Source organism: Xyrauchen texanus, chromosome 9 (genome assembly GCF_025860055.1).
Source record: "Xyrauchen texanus isolate HMW12.3.18 chromosome 9, RBS_HiC_50CHRs, whole genome shotgun sequence".
In the NCBI taxonomy this organism is placed as follows: Eukaryota; Metazoa; Chordata; class Actinopteri; order Cypriniformes; family Catostomidae; genus Xyrauchen; species Xyrauchen texanus.
In genome coordinates, this window is record NC_068284.1 from 44097904 (window position 1) to 44113827 (window position 15924).

The window sequence follows — 15924 nt, forward strand, 5'->3', positions numbered from 1 at the left end:
TCCATTACCACATACTTTAGAAATGGAGGTTTCAAACTTTTTCCTTTTTCTTTGTATGTTGTTTCTTCTTGTTTCTTTCTCTTTGTTTCTTTTATTTTTTGTTTTACTTTCTTTTAGTTTTTTCATTTTCTTTCTTTTTGTTTTACTTTCTTTTTTCTTTTTATTACTTCTCTCCTTTTGGTTTTGTTTCTTTTTCATTTTCCTTATTTTTGTTTGGGTTTTTTTTTTCATTTTTTTTTTCATTGTCTGTCTGTTTGTTTTGGTTACTTTTTCTCTTTTTTATTCTCTGACTGACTGTTTGTTTGTTAATTACTTTTTCTCTGTTCCTTTTTATTTCATTCCCTTTCTCTCTTTCTTTCTGTTTGTTTGTTTTGTTATTATGGAGCTTAACAGCCCCAGTCCTCACTCACTTTAATTGTATGGAAAAGAGTGGCCAGGATTTTCTTCAAAGTTAGCTTTTGGTGTTCAATGGTAAAAATAACAGCATTCGGTTTAGGAATGACATGAGGGTGAAAGGTAAATAATGACAGAATTTGTTATTTTTGGGTGATCTATTTCTTAAAAAAGAAAAAAAATGGGTGACCGAATTCTAATAGTGTTGCAGAGATTTGTGCATGAGTTAATGTGTTCTCAGCTGTTGTCCGTCTATCTAAGGTCTTCTATTTTTCTAGGTGTCATCTTTCATTCCTGCTTTTCATATACTTTCTACCTCATATGCTGAATGTTCTGCACTAACAGCATTTGCATATGCACCTATGTGCCTTTTGTATGTTTTCTTGCTTGCTTGCATGCTCGCATGCTCACATGCCTCTTGCTGGTTTGTTTGACATGGGCCTCTTTACCCCGCTGTATTCTTCCAGGAGAGAGATGCTAGTGCCATCCTGCAGGACATTGCTAAAGCCAGACAGAATATCCAGCAATCCCTATCCGGAGTGAGTACTGCCTCCAAAACCCCCAAATATGAAAAAACGTAGCATTATCTGACATGATATTAAGCATTTTGGAGCATACTCGCTACAGAATTGCTTGCACTTTTAACTGGAGTGCGCTGAAAATGTTCTCTCTTACTGACGCTCAGTAACTGTCGCTCTGCATTGGGTCCCATTTAAAGGAATGTACACCCAAAAATGTAAATCGTGTCATTTAGTCAGCCTAAACCAGTCTGATTTTTTTTTCCCACCGTGGAACTCAAAAGGTGAATTTTTGAATAAAATCATAGCCACTCGTTTCTATGTAATGACAGAGGACTGGGGCTGTCAAGCTTCAAAATTGACAAAAAGCACCACACTAACTTTGTGTGATGAACAAAACAAAATTGACGTTCTACTTTGCTTAAATCAAATGTAATGACAACCAATGGTATGTCGCGTTGAATACCATTGACGTGCCATTTTGTTGTATACTACAATGCTTAATCTCCTCCTCTGCTTATCAGTAAAAAAGAATTTCAATTTGTTCCTCACACAAAGTTATTAAAAGTCATATGGACCACTTCTATGGTGCTGTATTTGTCATTGTTTTTTTTGTCATTTGAGTTTTTGGGCAAACTATTCCTTTAAAAAGTAATTAAAATTGATGATACTTTATCCCAGTGTTTCCCAATATTATTAGCCATAAATACCCCCACAGCAACATCATTAAAGGGTTAGTTCACCCCAAAATGAAAATGATCCCATAATTTACTCACCCTCAAGCCATCCTAGTTGTGTATGACTTTCTTCTTTCAGCCAAACACAATCAGTTATATTAAAAAATATCCGGGCTCTTCCAAGCTTTATAATCTGAGTGAATGGTACCTTAGATTTCCATCCATCCATCAAAAAAGTAATCCATATGGCACCAGGGGGTTAATAAAGGCCTTCTGAAGTAAATCGATGCATTTTTGTTAGAAAAATATCCATATTTATAATTTTATAAACTAAAATCACTGGCTATCCTCTGCGCTTCTGTGTTGTTCTCACCAGAGCTTACGCTACGCCTACGTCATACGCCAGAACTCGACTCTCTCGTGAACGCACGGACGGCCGTTACCGGAAGCCAGCGATTATAGTTGAAAGAAAATTGTCATATACAACTTGGATGGCTTGAGGGTGAGTAAATTATGGGATAATTTTCATTTTTGGGTGAACTAACCCTTTAAGGCTCAAGTACATCTTTATTGACACAAAACCAAAGATGTGTACCAAGGCTAAAATTAAATCACTAATAATTTAATATCCCTAATGTACAAAATAAAAAGAATTTGCCGGATATGATGTTTTTTCATCATCATCAATAACATTCAAAACCGGGCAATATAAACCATAAAACTTGAAATTAGAACAGACTAAAACAAAATGCTGTTACAATATGCAAGTATGCCTAGCTTAAAGTCCTCATTTAGCAGTTAATTGAAAAACGGCATTGGAAATCATGCCTTAAAAAGTATTTAAAAAAATGTAATTGTCTTTAGGCCCCCAGAAAACAAGCCAAAGGTGATCGTGGCAAGGAACCCCAAACACTAAGTGTTTGTTTGTGGGGGAAAAACAAAACTTGGAAAAACCTGGCTCGGTTGGGGTGCCAGTTCCTGTCTGGCTATACAGCATGAATATAATACCAAATAGTTGTTATCTATGTGTAATACAAGTCTGAAGTTTAGTTAACATGTATTAAGTTAACTAAATATATCTTGGTGTACAATGTTTAAAACCAAAGGATATTGGGGGCATGTGTAGTTGAGTGAGTATTGACCAGGGTGTGTGGAGTGACACCAGCCAGGTCTCTTAAGCAATTGGTAGATTCACATTGGGGTAACCTCCCCGTGGTCGCTATAATGTGGTTCTCGCTCTCGGTGGTACGTGTGGCGAGTTGTGCGTGGATGCTGCGGAGAATAGCGTGAAGCCTCTACACTCCATCCTGAATTTACTGAAAAAGTGCATGTAGATGCCGTGTCCATTTGTCCATTTGATATTTGGCTAATAAAGTTTTCAGTTGGTAATTTATTGTCTATGTATTCCATTAAGGCTTAAGTCTGCAGCTACAATCCAAACCCTCTCCTCCCAAAAATATATCTATTTTCACACTGTTTTTATGGAGCCTCTTTGGTGTCATGGCAGTGACAAAAAACAAACTGCGGTTGTAATGGATTAGCGACTCCGTGTGGAGCAGAATGAATGTGTTTAACCAAAAAGAGTTTATCTAAAGGCAGTTTCTAATTGGGGGAACTCGTGGTCTCCAACACGGGGTACTAAACAACACAAAAACGGCATAATTCATGAACCTCTTTCAAATCTCAGGATCATTGCTGGCATGCAGGAGGAATTTGTACGTTAATATCCTGATTGTTCAAATCCATGCTATTGGAAGATTAATAGAGTGCCTGTCCACTTTTTCAGCCGTTTAGGTTCCGGAAGTATTTTTCTTATTTCTTAAAGTACTTCATAAGAGTTCTAAGTCATGAAAAAAACAACCAGCTCTGAGGTGGAATCACATCATTACAAACTTTGATTTGAAGCAAATATGTATTTAAAAATCAGACAAAAAGACAACTTTACTTAAAGGGTCAGGAAGCCCACCTAGTTGAGCCCCAACTTTCACACCTCAGACTGAGAAACAACTTCTCGAATTGGGTAGGAAAATATGTGGCCGTGTGTTGTGGACAGGAAGAGGGAAAATGGGAGGGGGTCAAGACCTACTTCTAAAAACACACACAATGAGTGGAGATGAAAACAAAAGGGTTTGGGGCACTTTGCAGTATATTAATAATGGGACAAAAGTGTGAAGTCTTAAGGCAATAGAACAGTTTGCAAACCTGTAAAAAGATTTGGATATTTTGTTCAAACTTTTAAGAATGAAGTGAGAACTGCATTTAGAGCAGACATTACCATCAAAACCAGCACTGCTTTAAGACTTTACAATAATTCATAGATATTTATTCTTACATGGAGTGTTTGGCTTTAATACAAGTTAAACTATTGACAGTATTTGTGGCATATTGTTGATTTGCCACATAATTTTGACATCCCTCTTCATTAAATCACGTGCAGTAATAAGGCACATACAATGAAAGCAAACGGGTCAGATACACAAAACATATACACACTGTTTTTAAAAACGTGTAGATGCAATATATAAGCATAATACATTTTACTAGGTCTGTGTTAAGTTATCCAGTATTTCAACTCCATTGTCATGATGACGTAACACTGGTAAAAAATAGATAGTTGACATGACTTTTGAGATTTCGGTTTTCATCATTGTCTTCTGTTCATGAAAAAGCCATAGTCTTTTCCTGCTTATCAGGCGAGAAGATGCATGTTGAGAAACGCTCAATCTAGGGACGTAAATGTGTGCTGTTCTATCACGAGTTTACGCATATACCTCAGTTTTGTGACGTTGCTTTAACTTTCCTTTTGAAACCGGAAGAACGAAATGGCTCAATGAAACGAAAAAATAACTACTTTATCATTTACAATAAACAATGAGTGTGGTCATTGTTTTTTAGTGATGTGCATCATGTACATATCTGTTCACATTTAAAAAAAAATGTTTTTCGGTTTCATGACCCTTTAACATCTTTCATGAGAGAGTGAACTACAATCCCATGAAGCATTACGAGTGACGTAATGTTTTAAAAACAATGCAAAAATACAGTATATAACTATTGATTTAAAGTTGTTGGTTATGAGTATAGAAAAATATATCTCGATTTTGTTGCTCAATATTCAAAGACATACAAATAAATTATAAGTAGCTTGAGAGGGTAGGGAGACCAATGGTTGCGCCATTCACAGTGCATCATTGAAGTGCAGAGCTCTTTTGGCACACTTCGCTAGCCGCAGTTCTCTGATTGGTTGATCGTTTCTTTGTAGGATTAAAATTGCATAGATATACCACCGATTTACAACCTCAGAGTCTTAAAAGCTTAATAAGTTATTAAAACTCGATTCCCCATGTTTGTATTGTTTGATTTTTATTTTGCATTAAAACAAGTAAATCATAATTATTTCATGGGTTGTACTTGGCATAAAACACATTAGCGATCGCATTTCACTTTCAAATCTGCAAACTTTGTTTTAATCTCAGACTGATGAAAGTTTGCAGTGCCCTGGGTGTAAGTGTTTTTTTAAAAGGCCTTTACATTTGAGAAATAAATGTAATAAAATAAATAGCATTGGTGCTGCAGCAACTGGTTCCTCTTTCAGCAGCTACTGCACACCTCCCATTCATGCATTAAATATGAAAACGTGTTCTTGGATTGGCTAAAAACCAGAGATCATTTCAAAGATTTAATGTGTGTATGTGTGCAACTAAAAGTAATTAGCTATAGCAAGCTGTCCTGTAATGCAAATGGATTTGGCTTCATCTCTTTCCTAAGTTGTTTGTGTGTTTTTGCGGTGTATGTGCTTTGCTCTGTCATACAGTGAGTTCTCAGTGTTGTGTTCATTTGTCTGCATTAAGATTGTAAGAGGAAGCAGATTGCCCGAGGATGTAATAATGTGTTTGTGATTTATGCTCTTATTGTTTAACATATTCTAGGTCTGACTCTGATTTAAGCAAGCAAACCTCACGACTACATTACAAACTTTGACATGCACTTGAATATTTTTTTTAAAACCTTTTGATAAACTGTAAAAATGGTTTCTTTGAAAATGTGTTTGTATTTGTAGTTTTTAAACTCTTTTGCTCTTTAAAATTTCAATTTTTTAATTGACCCTCCATTTTTGCTTAACACTTGTGATTTTGCCACAAAAGTATTAATTTATCAGATGGGCTGCTGTTGTCCATACAGTGAAAGTGGATGGTGACCACAGCCAAGAAAGCTTGGGCTGAAGTTTTTCAGTGAATTACAATGTCATTTTGATGTCCTTTTTTGGAGCTTGACAGACTGGTCCCCATCCACATCTTTGTATGGAAAAAAGGCAATGTAAACATTCTGCTACAGTAGGTAACTTTGTGTTCCTACACAAAAATCACAATTGTTCTGAGCAACATAGGGGTGATTAAATGATAAGAATTCTCAGTTTAGGTTAAAGCAGAAAAGTAATAAAACAATCCTAATGAATACAGGCAACTCGTCGCATATCTTGTCTTATTTTTATTTTTTTAACTTTTAGCATTGGTAACGAAAAAGGCAAAACTCATGCTTTTTTATAGCACATTATTCTTGTGATTTCGATCTCTCTTCCTGATTGTTCTCTGATTGTGGTGGTGAAATGTGAATGTCTCAGGTGAAGACTGCTCTGCAGGGCAATAAAGGGCACTCACGCCCTCAAAAAACCCGGGAGAGGAAGACCGTAAGTGCTGTGGGGTGGTTAACTCCACACCTGTGTGAAAAGCATGAGAATTAGAAATGTAGTGTTTTTATTTTTAGGATTTACACCATTACATGAACTCAAAATGTTCCATATTTACTATATTCCTGGTCTAATTGTGCTCAATTCATCAGTGCATATTATTTCAAAGAGATTTTAAATGTTTTTTTATTCATAATATTTAATTTCTATGTAATAACTTGCTCCGCCTATTTAACAACATTCTATTTTGGCTGATGTCAGCAAGCCCTCTTATTTTTCAACTCCCCTCCAGCCATGTGTCATGTAGAGACCTTCTCAAAATCCAATTTGCAATGGATACAATTCATGCCCTACAAAAAGTCTTGTGTAAAAAAAATAAAGTAAAATGGGTTCTGAATGCACTGGCGACCTGTCCAGGGTGTCCCCCGCCTTTCGCCCAATGTTAGCTGGGATAGGCTCCAGCCCCCCGCGACCCTGTACACAGGATAAGCGGTTGACGATGGATGGATGGATGGATGGATGGATGGATGGGTTCTGAATGCTGTCGAGTATACGTTACAGGTTACATGCAAACATACACTCACCAACCACTTTATTAGGAACACCTGTACACCTACTTATTCATGTCATTATTAAATCAACCAATTGTGTGCCAGCAGTGCAATGCATAAAGCCATGCAGATATGGGTCAGGAGATTCAGTTAATGTTCACATCAACCATCAGAATGGGGAAATTTGTTAATCTCATTGACTTTGACCGTGGCATGATTGTTGGTGCCAGATGGGCTGGTTTGAGTATTTCTGTAACTGTTGATCTCCTGGGATTTTCATACACAACAGTCTCTAGAATTTACTCAGAATGGTGCCAAAAACATCCAGTGAGATGGCAGATGGGCTACAACCGCAGATGACCATGTTGGGTTCCACTTCTGTCAGCCTCAGTTTTCTGTTCTTGGCTGACAGAAGTGGAACCCGACGTGGTCCTCTGTTGTTGTAGCCCATCGGCCTCAAGGTATGACATGTGCATTCTGCTTATGACATTTGCACAGAGTGGTTATCTGAGTTACCGTAGCCTTTCTGTCAGATCGAACCAGTCTGGCCATTCTCCCTTGACCTCTCTCATCAATAAGGTATTTCCATCCGCAGAACTGCCGCTCACTGGATGTTTTTTTGTTTTTGGCACAGTTTGGAGTAAACTGTAGAGACTGTTGTGCGTAAAAATCCCAGGAGATCAGCAGTTACACAGATACTCAAACCAGCTCATCTGGCACCAACAATCATGCCACATGATTGGATTGTTGGTGCCATTTTTTTCCCCCATTCTGATGGTTGATGTGAAAACAAACTGAAGCTCCTGGCCCGTATCTGCATGATTTTATGCATTGCACTGCTGCCACACGATTGGCTGATAAGATGTGTACAGGTGTGACTAATAAAGTTATTGGTAAGTGTATGTTCATGCACACATTTAGAGTTGAGCTTTCACATAAACAATCTGCATGCTACTGCTAAATACAGTAGAAAGACAAAGTTTTAAAATATATTCTGAAATGTCATCCATATGATTTCTGCTTGTTTCATTTTAGGTTGGTTAACATTTGGATGACCCTGCATGGTGTGTTTTGCATGTAGTAGTTTTTTTTTATGAGATGTAATTTACTAACATTCAGTTTTTCTCTGTCTGATTTCAGAGTCAGAATGCCAGTAAGTCTGAGGATCAGAGTGAGCTGGTCTCTCGTTTGAAGAGTCTAGAACTAGACAACAAGAATCTGCACAAAGGTGTGTGTGTGTGTGTGTGTGTGTGTGTGTGTGTGTGTGTGTTTAGAAAAGAAAGTGATGTAATTTCTGCGACACAAGTCCCACTAAACAGATTTGCCAAAAAACCTGAAAACCCCCGTCTGCTGCTGATCAAACAAACATGGTCATTCCCCAACTCACGCCAATTGGTCGAGTCAATGTTATTGTCTTTCTTGAGACGGGTTGCACAAAGAAATTTTCATAGTGCCTCAGAGATGTAGTGTTTATAGTTTTCAAGAAAAGTAACCCATTAACTGTCTGGCTTACAGTTGTCTCTACATACTAAGCTGGGATTGGAGCAGAGTTGGGCAGAATATGAAATATTCTCTCTCAAAGGATTAGTTCACCCAAAAATGAAAATTCAGTCATTGTTTACTCACCCCCCGTGTTATCACATATGACTTTCTTTCTTTTTCTTAACACAAAGGGAGAAATTGTGAAGAAATTTTGTGCTCTGTTTATAGTGACCACCTCTTCAAGCTTCAAAAGAACACAAAAGTATAATTCAGAAGTCTAATAAATTATTCCACGAGACTCATGATTGTTATGAAAGCATACAATAAGTTTAGGTGCGAAACAAACCGAAATCTTATGTATTATTTAGTAAAGATTTTCACTGACCATTATTCTCCTGTGCGTGTTCATGATGGGGCATGAGAGCAACAGTAGTTATGCAGCTCGCGTGAGATGGGGCGTTCAAGCGAAAACTAATTTTGTTTCGCTTCAACAGGACCACCAGCGATATTAAAAACAGAAAACACAACTTAACTGCACACAAACCAGAGAACAGAACCTAAACACATGTCTGAAGAGTCTGTAGTAGAAGATTAGATGCATTTTAATGTCCAGCATTGTTTGTTTTAACCAGAGTCTGGAATCAAAAACTGTGATGGAGTAGGTTGAAGGTAGCTACAAGTACCACCGCTTCCTATACGCATATTACACACTCTGCTTAGGGCACCAACTTCGTAGGGGGGCACCATCTTACCCGAGGGAGGCACCAGGAAATCCACTAGCTGCCCTTACTTGCACGTTATACGATTTTCAAGGACCAAAAGCAGTCGTGGAACACAGACGATCGCACCACGTGTTGCATTTTGGACCGGTGCCAGTTCATAGCAGATGCCGTTACCACGCGCAACAGCAAATATAGAAACAAAGTGATCGACAAAATATTCCGTTGCTCATCGCAGCTGCTTATGACAAAATACTCTGATTTTACATAGAAAATATCTCTTTTACTGCATGTCATTTTGCGTTTGAGTAGGACTTGGTGTGACTACCTTCAGCCCCATCTCTCTGTTTGATGGAGGGCTCTGCTTCAAACAAATAAGTCTGGACATTGAAATGCATCTATTCTTTCACTACAAACTCTTCAGACATGTTTAAGTTCTGTTCTCTGGTTTGTGTGCAGCTATGCTGTGTTTTCTGTTGATAATATTGCTGGTGGTCCTGTTGCCCCATCTCGCTCGTGCTGCATAACTATTGCTCTTGTCCAAAGAGCAACAGTAGTTATGCAGCACATCGTGAATGTGGACAGGAGAATATCGATCAGTGAAAATTTTCACTAAATAATACATTCGATTTCAGGTTGTTTCACACCAAAACTTATTGTATGGTAAATGGTCTGCACTTATATAGCGCCTTTTTTAACCTTAGTGGTACCGAAGCACTTTACACTGTGTCCCAATCACCCATTCACACACACACTCATACACCAATGATGTCAGAGCTGCCATGCAAGGTGCTAGCCTGCAATTGGGAGCAACTTGGGGTTCAGTGTCTTGCCCAAGGACACTTCGGAATGTGGAGTCATGTGGGCCAGGAAGCAAACCGCCAACCCTGTGATTAGTGGCCGAACCGCTCTACCACCTGAGCTGTCCCATTGTATGCTTTCAGAACAATCATGAGTCTCATGGAATAATTTAATAGACTTCTGAATTATACTTTTGTGTCCTTAAAGAGGGGGTCACCATAAACTGCCAGTGTATGACATCACTTAGCACAATTTCTCCCTTTTTGTTAAGAAAAAAAGGAAGTCATATGTGGTTATAACAACACAGGGGTGAGTATATAACGGCCGAATTTTCATTTTTGGGTGAACTAATCCTTTAAATGTATTCCAGTGCATCACATTAAAAAGTATTGACTATATGTGATAATATTATAAATATTGAGTATACGTGACGTATATTGTAATGAAATCAGAGACTCTCACTTCAACAAAGTGGTCCAGTGGTCAATGAAGATGAATTTGAGATGCGTAAGTTAAACATCAGATTGTCTTGGCGGACCATGTGATCAGATCAACCAAGACTAATGTTCATACCATGTGTAAACAAGGCCTAAATGTCCAGTTGGTTCTAATGGGCTTATTGAATCAGTGATCAGCATGGAATCTATTTCAGTGGTGGATGATCTAAGAAGCGTGCTGTCCAAACTGGAGTCCAGGATGGCTGTGCTGGAAAAGAGCAAAGCACCGGCTCTAAAGACAGCTGCTGTCACCAAGGTAGATGAGATACCATCTTTAATATTCTCTAGAGGCTGCCTTTGCTTCTATGGTAATTTATAAATGTTATTTACTGATTTATGGTTTAGCATTTGTTACGGTTTCATTTGAAGGCTGCTCCCGCCCAGAAGCCCAAGGTTGAGAAGCACAATGATGATGATGATGATGATGATATCGACCTTTTTGGCAGTGATGAGGAAGACGAGGAGGCAGAGCGCATCAAAGCGGAAAGAGTGAAGGAGTACTCCGCGAGGAAGGCCAAAAAACCAGCACTCATCGCCAAATCCTCAATCCTGCTGGATGTCAAACCTGTACGAATCCGTACAACACACAGACTATTTTAAAGTATAATGTATGATTTCTTTCTGCTCACTTGTATTTTCAAATATATCAACTTTTTATTTATCAGTGGGATGATGAGACCGATATGGCCAAGCTGGAAGAGTGTGTACGCTCCATACATCTGGACGGGCTCCTGTGGGGAGCTTCTAAACTGGTTCCTGTCGGCTATGGCATCAAAAAGCTCCAGATCGGCTGTGTGGTTGAAGATGATAAAGTGGGAACAGACATTCTGGAAGAGGAGATCACCCAGTTTGAGGACTACGTAAGTGCACAATCTTTTTGGGTGATTTTCATCCCACATTTTAAATGAATTATAATTTGCATAATTTATTTAATTACATTTTGGGGTAAAACAGGACTTTTTGTGCTTTTAGTAAACTTAATTCCCTCATTATGTTGTAGATCCAGAGTGTTGATATTGCTGCTTTCAACAAGATCTGAGCCTCTCGTGTCAAAAAACTCCTCACACGGGGTTACTGCTGCTTTTATATCACACGGTTACCAATAAACTGTTCGGTTACATGAACAAAATCATTGTAGTTGACTGTCTTTATTTGGATTGTTATTTTTGTATTTGTTTATAATGTCCTGGTTTTACCAATTTAAATTTTCATGCATCTCCTTATTTTAAATGTATAACAACGTAAACTGAATTTGATTTTTTTGTCATAATTTACTCAACCTTATCAAATCACAAGATTTGGATTTGAAATATTTATAGTGAATAAGAACTTCTTAGAATACATTTGGGTCTATTTCTCAGCTAAAGTGTCCGTATTGCCCTAAGGGGATATGGATTAACCCTAAAACGCATATGTGGTCAAAAATGACCCAGCGTGAAGTGGTCTTTTAATCTGCATCTCCAGATATTTCTCAATTAAAGAGTGTATCTTTGTGTAACTGACTTTAAAAAAAAAAAAATTATAATAATAATAATTTGTGGAATATTTTTTTATATTATAAAATAATTTGCATTACTACCCCAAGAATGCATATGTTGTTCCTACGGTATTTAATGCATTTAACACATATTTTTGTAAAGCATTGATTGTTTTCAGTTTCCATTTATGTAATTAAATATATGTTAAATACCATGTTCACATTCATATATATATATATATATATATATATATATATATATGTGTGTGTGTGTGTGTTTGTGTGGGATATGCAATATAGAAAGTTGTCGGCATGAGGGTGAGTAAATGATGAGAGAATTATGATGGAACGGTTCCTTTTTAACAATTCTAGTTTTTTTAATGATACTTTTAGTACTTTTGAGGAAGAATTGTTTGGACATAAGAAATGCAATTCTTATTGCATTTACTGCCCTCAGCAGCCTGTTGCCAAGTGATGCAGTAATTTCAGATTTCGACAGAGCCTATAAAACAAATCAGAAATCCATTTTATTATAGACTTTTTAGAGGCATAGATGCAATCCAATAATTTATGGAAACTATACAGTACATTTAAATAAAAGTTCTAAAACAAAAAAGATGTAACATTTAATTCTTGCATGTATTATTTTCTAAAATGTTATTGTCTACACCTAAACTTGTGTATCTTTAACTACACATTGTCATATGACGAACAATTCAGTAACTACACTGCCTGATTTAAGTCTCGGGAGACTCAAGTACCACATTGCATAACATGGTAGCAGTTCTCATTTCATTTCAAACTGGACAAGACGAAAATCGTCAATTACGTGTTTGATTATTCAGTAAATCAGTAAATATACTTGCCTTTGATTCACTAAAAAGAACCAGCTCATAAGAGTCAGTTGTTTGGGGATTGAATTATGGTGGTCATGCTATAGATTCAAAAGAACTGGCTCATTAGATTTATTAGTTTGGGAATCGGACTGCACTAGTTGTGCTGTATATTTTGCCCCGTAGATTAAAAAAAAAAATTGTAAATCCCCTTTTCTCCCAATTTGGAACGCCGAATTTCCACTACATAGTAGGTCCTCTTGGTGGCACGGTTTCTCACCTCAATCCGGGTGGCAGAGGACAAGTCTCAGTTGCCTCCACTTCTGAGACTGTCAATCCTTGCATCTTATCACGTGGCTTGTTGTGCATGACACCGTGGAGATTTCGCATGTAGAGGCTCATGCTATTCTCCACGATCCACGCACAACTTACCACGTGTCCCATTGAGAGCGAGAACCACATTATAGAGACCATGAGGAGGTTACCCCATGTGACTCTACCCTCCCTAGCAGCCGGGCCAATTTGGTTGCTTAGGAGACCTGGCTGGAGTCACTCATGCCCTGGATTCGAACTCGTGACTCCAGGGGTGATAGTTGGCGTCAATACTCGCTGAGCTACCCAGGCCCCCTGCAGGACACATTGTTACGTTTGGGAACCGTAAACAGAACCGAAAGTCATGTTTTTTTATTCTAGACAAGAACCAATTCTTTCAGCCCTATTCATAACAATAACAAAATATCTTCTTTATAATTAAAAAAGAGCACACGCTTTTGTTTTACTAAGCTGAGAAACTGAAAGTTTGACAGATTTTCAAAGTGGAGCCAAGTCCAACCCAGAATCCAGGGTAGAGGGGTTGGGCGAAAGTGGTCTGCACTTGATGAAGCAAAGTCATGCTATCATCTGCTAAAGTAACAATATAGAAAGCCAGAGTTCCAGCTGTGTGATCAAGAAACACCCCAATTCTATTTGGCATCGGAGTGTGTATTTCTATACTAGACTTATTGTGCCTGAAAAAACAAAGAGAATTGGAGAAATCTAAACTCCAGGATTTGGAATTGCATCCCAGTTTTCTGTCCATATTCCTTCCAGTCCTTGGAATCCCTTTGTAGGAAGCTCCAATGGAAACTCCCCCACTGCCTCCCCACTCCACCTCCCAGTAACAGCGTTCCGACAGACCCTCAGTGCACAAGACCTGAGCCCAACTGCTGAACCGCTCTGGATGTTCAGAGTACGACTGAGGCTCCGGTTCTGTTGTGGCCTCTCGATGGTCTCCAGAGAGACGGATGAAAGAGTTGGCAGTGTTCGGGTCTAACGTCAGATCATGGCAATCTGTTGGTTTAAAGTAGAAATGAAAGCCATTAAAAGGTGTGTTTTTAGGCACCTACAGTATCTTTTAATATTTGTTCTGCTTATTATTATTCCCAATGGTTAGTGGCACCTTATAAAACAGGCCATGGTAAAATGTTGTGAAATTTGGCACACTCATATTGGAAAGACTTGGCTTTGATCATGCCAGGTTTGGAGTATCCATCTCAAATGCTCATATTTTCATGCAGGTTTTGCTTGTAACTTTCTAACCATCTGGTTTATGCAGATCTTGTTGGTTTTCCACTTATTCTTCCCAATGGTCTATGACAGCTTATGGAACACTGGTTCAAAAGTTATGAAATTTGGCATACACGTAGGGGAGAGACTTGTCTTTGATCATGCCAATATTGGAGTCTCTATCTCAAATGTTCACAACTTTCTAACCGTATGTTCTACACAGTTCTTGTTGGTTTCATGCTTATTCTTCCCAATGGTCTATGGCACCTTATTAAACATTGTGGTAAACAGTTGTGAAATTTCCATGTGAATTTCTACTCTTATGTTGCGATCATGCCAAATTTGGCCTCATATTTTCAGGCATGTTTAAGCTTATCTTACTGACTATATAGAAACCCAATTTGTTTTCTCTCTCTAGTTACTTTGGCCATTTCTTTTTCAAAAACATGCTTTCAAAATCCTTCAGCTTTTATTTGATCTTCCCCAAATTTTGTCAGATGTCAAATCTTGCAATGAAATTGTTCAAAAGTTAAAAGCTTTTTGATTTACCTATAGTTTAGTCTTTTAAAATCTTGGTTTTCCAGTTTGGCTGGATTATCAAACATTTGAAATGACACTTACATTGTAAGAAATCTGCTCTAGTCCTCGGCTCAGTTTGTGGTGATGTTCCTCGTGCTGGAAGAGGTCAGTGAGATGAATTAGGTCAGATACGTCTCTTAACTTACACATGTAAACACGGGTGAGTTAATGTGCTTTGACTCGCTTGTAGGGGTTTCAGTACCTGTTTCAGAGTTCACTGGTAAACTCAAGATATTTTCAGATGCCTGATTTTGCTCAACTGTAAATAGAAAATTGTCAGATGTCATGAGGTGAGTTTGTATATCAACACTGCAGGTGTTTATAAAGTTCAAAACAAATGGACGGCTATAAAGGATTAGGTGTGTCAATTATATATATAACCATTTTATGTAAATATCCAAATAATCATACATTTTTAAAAAAAACAACTTTTTGATTAAAAATACATTTGCTAATTTCTTCATCCATTTTCCTATTTAAAATGATTCATTCTGACAACTTCATTCTAAATATTTGTTTTTTCATTTTTGTTAGTTGCCACTCATAGACTCCCATAGTCAACAGCCTCTAATACGTTTGGGATCTGATTGTATTTCATATTGGCTCTATCTGATTAATTGGAGACTTAAAAGTCAGTATATACTCACCCATTTCTGATATTCTTGCTGATTCTCTGTCACAAATGTCAGTAACTCTCTCTTTTATCTCTGTGAGAGCCTTCCTCAGTATCAGCAAAGAGAAGTATGGATGGACGTTAATGCTGGGCTGACCCCCGAGTTCAGGAGGAGCACATAGAGACTTATAGTTCTACACAGGTTAGTCAAACAGGTGAAATTGGCATGAGACTGCTGAATTCAGGTAAGGCATTACAGATTAGAGGTTAAGCATATACACTCACCTAAAGGATTATTAGGAACACCATACTAATACTGTGTTTGACCCCCTTTCGCCTTCAGAACTGCCTTAATTCTACGTGGCATTGATTCAACAAGGTGCTGAAAGCATTCTTTAGAAATGTTGGCCCATATTGATAGGATAGCATCTTGCAGTTGATGGAGATTTGTGGGATGCACATCCAGGGCACGAAGCTCCCGTTCCACCACATCCCAAAGATGCTCTATTGGGTTGAGATCTGGTGACTGTGGGGGCCATTTTAGTACAGTGA

General features: G+C 38.0%; 2 protein-coding genes across 12 annotated transcripts in view; one reads left to right on the forward strand and one right to left on the reverse strand.

The window, feature by feature from the left end:
- The window catches only part of eef1da (eukaryotic translation elongation factor 1 delta a (guanine nucleotide exchange protein)), a 33897-nt gene extending 22392 nt beyond the window's left edge, over window positions 1–11505 (forward strand). For 6 of the 11 annotated variants that reach the window (XM_052133969.1, XM_052133970.1, XM_052133963.1 and 3 more), the window contains 7 exons: window positions 861–932; window positions 6210–6275; window positions 7967–8054; window positions 10481–10581; window positions 10695–10892; window positions 10991–11185; window positions 11326–11505. In XM_052133969.1, coding sequence (XP_051989929.1) covers window positions 861–932; window positions 6210–6275; window positions 7967–8054; window positions 10481–10581; window positions 10695–10892; window positions 10991–11185; window positions 11326–11364 — 759 coding nt within the window. In that variant the 3' untranslated portion in view covers window positions 11365–11505. The remainder of the gene's footprint in view (window positions 1–860; window positions 933–6209; window positions 6276–7966; window positions 8055–10480; window positions 10582–10694; window positions 10893–10990; window positions 11186–11325) is intronic. The other 5 variants (XM_052133974.1, XM_052133967.1, XM_052133973.1 and 2 more) reach the window with 3 other exon arrangements.
- A 189-nt stretch (window positions 11506–11694) lies between these two features.
- Window positions 11695–15924, reverse strand: part of LOC127649743 (E3 ubiquitin/ISG15 ligase TRIM25-like) — a 30780-nt gene continuing 26550 nt past the window's right edge. Inside the window, exons 12-15 of the mRNA XM_052134969.1 lie at window positions 15407–15566; window positions 14962–15018; window positions 14802–14855; window positions 11695–13964 (exon numbers count right to left, since the gene is read on the reverse strand). Of these exons, the coding sequence (XP_051990929.1) occupies window positions 13414–13964; window positions 14802–14855; window positions 14962–15018; window positions 15407–15566 (822 nt within the window). The 3' untranslated portion in view covers window positions 11695–13413. The remainder of the gene's footprint in view (window positions 13965–14801; window positions 14856–14961; window positions 15019–15406; window positions 15567–15924) is intronic.